Here is a 5033-nt window from a genome sequence, read left to right as displayed (position 1 = left end):
AATGACAACTTTTATCAAAATCACTCCAACAGCTGCCTATACTGCTGTTCATCCTTCTGTCCCTCTAAGAAAAAAGGCTGATGAACTCTCCATACAGTGTAAAGACTCCAAATCAATTTAATGATCAAATTCCAACTTGTATCATTTCACACAAGACATTTGCTGTTATATCAGGGAATGTTGACTCCTCCAATTAAACATCTGAGGATTTTTATGCATATGTGTGTGTCTGGTGGATATTTCAGGGTTGGTGTCACGACAGGAAACAGCAGCCATCCACTAACGTGAGAATACAAACACACAGATCATTACTATTCCACTAACGTATTGTCACGCTTTAGAAATGCGTCCCTGCCACAAGAAGCAGCTTATTAAAAGGTCACACAGGTTATGTTTAGGTATGATGGGCAAATCCCAGACATTCAGTAATGCGCTGACTCCTGTTTGACGAGTCATTAAAGAGCTTTTTTTTTTTTTTTTACAAATAATTATGTAGTGGATGTTTATGTATTTTAAGAATAACAGAGAAATGTTTTCAGGAATTAAGTGATGTAATAAGATACAAGATAATCAAATGAAATAAAAGATGAACACCTTATTCGCAGGAAGGCCTTTAAAATTCATTCATTTCAGTTACTGAAGCAGAACAAATCAAGTCTGAACATTGACTCTAACAATCAGAATTTGTTTAAAAGAAAATTTTAAAAATAAAACAAGTTTTTTATGTGGACACTGACTGTCAACAAAGAAGTAGAAACCTGGAAATGTTGTTTCTTTGTCTAAACCTACTTAGTCAGTTGAGAGCTTTATTAAAACCAAAACTAATCACAGAAAATTTGTTTGAGGTTAGTCTGTCAGATCCTTTTTGACTACAAATTTGAAATGATGGCTGTTTCAGGAGGACAATAGGAGAGAGATGCAGGTAAACAAAAGGTTAGTGCACACACATTAAACCGTGACGATAACTACCATTACTCCACCTGCACATATTTGCCCTCAGGTTCATGTTGGCTGTTTATAAAAAGAGGAGATGAAGTCAAATAACTTTCACTGCAGTGGATGACATTCAAGCAGAGAGATACTATGTAAGTAATCCTAATATTAAATATATATCTGACATGTTGTATATTAATACATTTTAAATATACAACATGTGTTTTTTATGGTTAATTGTTATTTTTACTGTGATCTGGTTGCTTTATGTTGTGTAATTTAGGGAGCATTTTAATTAAAAAAGTAACATTTTCGTTTTTTAAATGGTTCTGTTCTGTTTTCATAGTAATTTTTTTCTTCATCCTATGTTAGTTCTATACTTCTGTTTCAAGCTCAGTATAAACAAGCAGCTTGTTGGTAAATATGAAATAATTAGCAACACATGAGAAATTACAAGAAGTGATAAAGTGTAAGAGAAGCACATTGACAACTTTAGGGTAAAATAGATTTTTAAGAATAAAGAGATCACAGATTGGTAATTTCAAATATAAAGTTATATAATGTTGCAGCCATGAATGAAAACAGTAAAATACAAAGATTTTAACTCAACAAAAATATTCTTTCATGTCAACCTCATACTTTGAATTAAACTAACAGGCATGCTAGGCATTTAGTCTTTTCTTCAGCTGATAATAACCATGATGAACAAAATTTTCAGAGAGCAGAGAAACAACTTCACCATGATCGCAAAGATTTGTATCATCATTCTTCTTTTTGTTGGTAAGATAAGCTTTATTATTCAAAGAGTTTTATACTAGTTAAAAGGGTGAACAAATATGAAACTGAGAAAAGATTTCTGCACAGCCTGCTGCAACGCAGAGACAACAACCACAACTGGAGCAACAACCACAACAGCTGCCCCAACAACAATCACAAACGCTGTCCCAACAACAACCACAGATGCCCCAACAACAACAACTGAAACAACAACCACAACTGCCCCAACAACCACAACAGCTGCTCCAAAAACAATCACAAATGCTGTCCCAACAACAACCTCAGATGCCCAAACAACCACAACTGAAACAACAACCACAACTGCCCCAATAACAACCACAAGAGCTGCCCCAACAACAACCAAAACTGGAGCAACAACAACCACAACCTCCCCAACAACAACGACAGCTGCCCCAACAGCAACGACAGCTGCCCCAACAACAACCACAACTTCCCAAACAACAACCAAAACTGTAGCAACAACAACCTGGACCGCAGAAACAACCACCAAAGCTGCCCCAACAACAACCAGTACTGCAGCAACAACCACTACAACTGCGGCAACAACAACCAAAGCTGATCCAACAACAACCACAACTGCAGCAACAACAACCACAACTGCAGCAAAAACAACCAAAGCTGATCCAACAACAACCACAACTGCAGCAACAACAACCACAGCTAACCCAACAACAACCACAACTGCAGCAACAACAACCACAACTGCCCCAACAACGTCCACAGCTGCTCCAACAACAACAAATACTGCAGCAACAACCACTACAACTGCGGCAACAACAACCACTGCTGTTCCAACAACAACCACAGCTGTTCCAACAACAACCACAGCTGTTCGATCAACAACCACAACTGCAGCGACAACAACCACACCTAACCCAACAACAACCACAACTGCCCCAACAACAACCACAGCTGTTCCAACAACAACCACAACTGCAGCAAAAAAACCCACAGCTACCCCAACAACAACCACAACTGCAGCAATAACAACCACAGCTGCTCCAACAACAACCACAACTGCAGCAACAACAACCACAACTTCCCAAATAACAACCACAACCGCAGCAACAACCACAGCCGCCCCAACAACATCCACAACTGTAGCAACAACAACCACAGCTGCCCCAACAACAACCACAACCACAGCCGCCCCAACAACAACCACAGCCGCCCCAACAACAACCACAGCCGCCCCAACAACAACCACAGCCGCCCCAACAACAACCACAGCCGCCCCAACAACAACCAGAACCGCAGCAACCACAACCACAACTGCCCCAACAACAACCACAACTGCGGTAACAACAACCACAACTGCAGCAACAACAACCACAGCTGCCCCAACAACAACCACAACTGACCCAACAACAACCACAGCTGCCCCAACAACAACCACAACTGCAGCAACAACAACCACAGCTAACCCAACAACAACCACAACTGCCCCAACAACAACCACAACTACAGCGACAAAAACCACAACTGCCCCAACAACAACCACAGCTGTTCCAACAACAACCTCAACTGCAGCGACAACAACCACAGATAACCCAACAACAACCACAACTGCAGCAACAACAACCACAACTGCCCCAACAACGTCCACAGCTGCTCCAACAACAACCACAACTGCAGCAATAACAACCACAACTGCCCCAACAACGTCCACAACTGCTCCAACAACAACCACAACCGCAGCGACAACAACCACAACCGCAGCGACAACAACCACAGCCGCAGCGACAACAACCACAGCCGCCCCAAAAACAACCACAGCCGCCCCAATAAAAACCACAGCCGCCCCAACAACAACCACAGCCGCCCCAACAAAAACCATAACTGCCCCAACAACAACCACAGGTGCCCCAATAACAACCAGAACCGCAGCAACAACAACCACAACTGCCCCAACAGCTACCACAACTGCCCCAACAACAACCACAGCTGTTTCAACAACAACCACAGCTGTTTCAACAACAACCACAACTGCAGCGACAAAAACCACAACAGCCCCAACAACAACCACAGCTGTTCCAACAACAACCTCAACTGCAGCGACAACAACCACAGATAACCCAACAACAACCACAACTGCAGCAACAACAACCACAACTGCCCCAACAACGTCCACAGCTGCCCCAACAACGTCCACAGCTGCTCCAACAACAACCACAACTGCAGCAATAACAACCACAACTGCCCCAACAACGTCCACAACTGCTCCAACAACAACCACAACTGCAGCGACAACAACCACAACCGCCCCAACAACAACCAGAACCGCAGCAACCACAACCACAACTGCCCCAACAACAACCACAACTTCCATAATAACAAGCACAACCGCAGAAACAACCACAGTTGCAGCCCCAACAACAACAACTTCCCAAACAACATCCACAACTGTAGCAACAACAACCACAGCTGCCCCAACAACAACCACAACTGACCCAACAACAACCACAGCTGCCCCAACAACAACCACAACTGCAGCAACAACAACCACAGCTAACCCAACAACAACCACAACTGCCCCAACAACAACCACAACTACAGCGACAAAAACCACAACTGCCCCAACAACAACCACAGCTGTTCCAACAACAACCTCAACTGCAGCGACAACAACCACAGATAACCCAACAACAACCACAACTGCAGCAACAACAACCACAACTGCCCCAACAACAACCACAACTGCCCCAACAACGTCCACAACTGCTCCAACAACAACCACAACTGCAGCGACAACAACCACAACTGCAGCAACAACAACCACAGCTGTTCCAACAACAACCACAACTGCAGCAACAACAACCACAGCTAACCCAACAACAACCACAACTGCAGCAACAACAACCACAACTGCAGCAACAACAACCACAACTGCCCCAACAACGTCCACAGCTGCTCCAACAACAACCACAACTGCAGCTACAACAACCACAGCTGCCCCAACAACAACCACAACTGCAGCAACAACAACCACAGCTAACCCAACAACAACCACAACTGCAGCAACAACAACCACAACTGCCCCAACAACGTCCACAGCTGCTCCCACAACAACCACAACTGCAGCTACAACAACCACAACTGCCCCAACAATTTCCTCAGCTGCTCCAACAACAACCACAACTGCAGCTACAACAACCACAGCTGCCCCAACAACAACCACAACTGCCCCAACAATTTCCTCAGCTGCTCCAACAAGAACCACCTCCTCTGCCATCCTCAACAACATCAGCTTCCTGTCAGTTATTATTGCTGTGATGTCACATGTACTCAGCTCATACTGTTAA

General features: G+C 43.9%; 1 protein-coding gene across 1 annotated transcript; it reads left to right on the top strand.

The window, feature by feature from the left end:
• Positions 1-1673: 1673 nt before the first annotated feature.
• On the top strand, positions 1674-5033 carry LOC148096525 (uncharacterized). Its single transcript, XM_087835451.1, has 4 exons — positions 1674-1713; positions 1798-1852; positions 2396-3465; positions 4177-5033. Exons 1-4 carry the CDS (start codon positions 1674-1676, stop codon positions 5031-5033), a joined length of 2022 nt encoding a protein of 673 aa, XP_087691577.1.

The sequence above is a fragment of the Neolamprologus brichardi genome, chromosome 22 (genome assembly GCF_056152115.1).
Source record: "Neolamprologus brichardi isolate AB-2024 chromosome 22, ASM5615211v1, whole genome shotgun sequence".
Lineage (NCBI taxonomy): Eukaryota > Metazoa > Chordata > Actinopteri > Cichliformes > Cichlidae > Neolamprologus > Neolamprologus brichardi.
This window is presented reverse-complemented; position numbering and strand designations above follow the sequence as displayed.

Bases quoted from the DNA above. Each gene is read 5' to 3' on its own strand.
- LOC148096525 (XM_087835451.1), top strand. From the start codon at position 1,674: ATGATCGCAAAGATTTGTATCATCATTCTTCTTTTTGTTG. The intron at 1,714-1,797 runs GTAAGATAAGCT...ATTTCTGCACAG, and splicing joins CATCATTCTTCTTTTTGTTG to CCTGCTGCAACGCAGAGACA. The intron at 1,853-2,395 runs CCCAACAACAAT...AACCACAGCTAA, and splicing joins GCAACAACCACAACAGCTGC to CCCAACAACAACCACAACTG.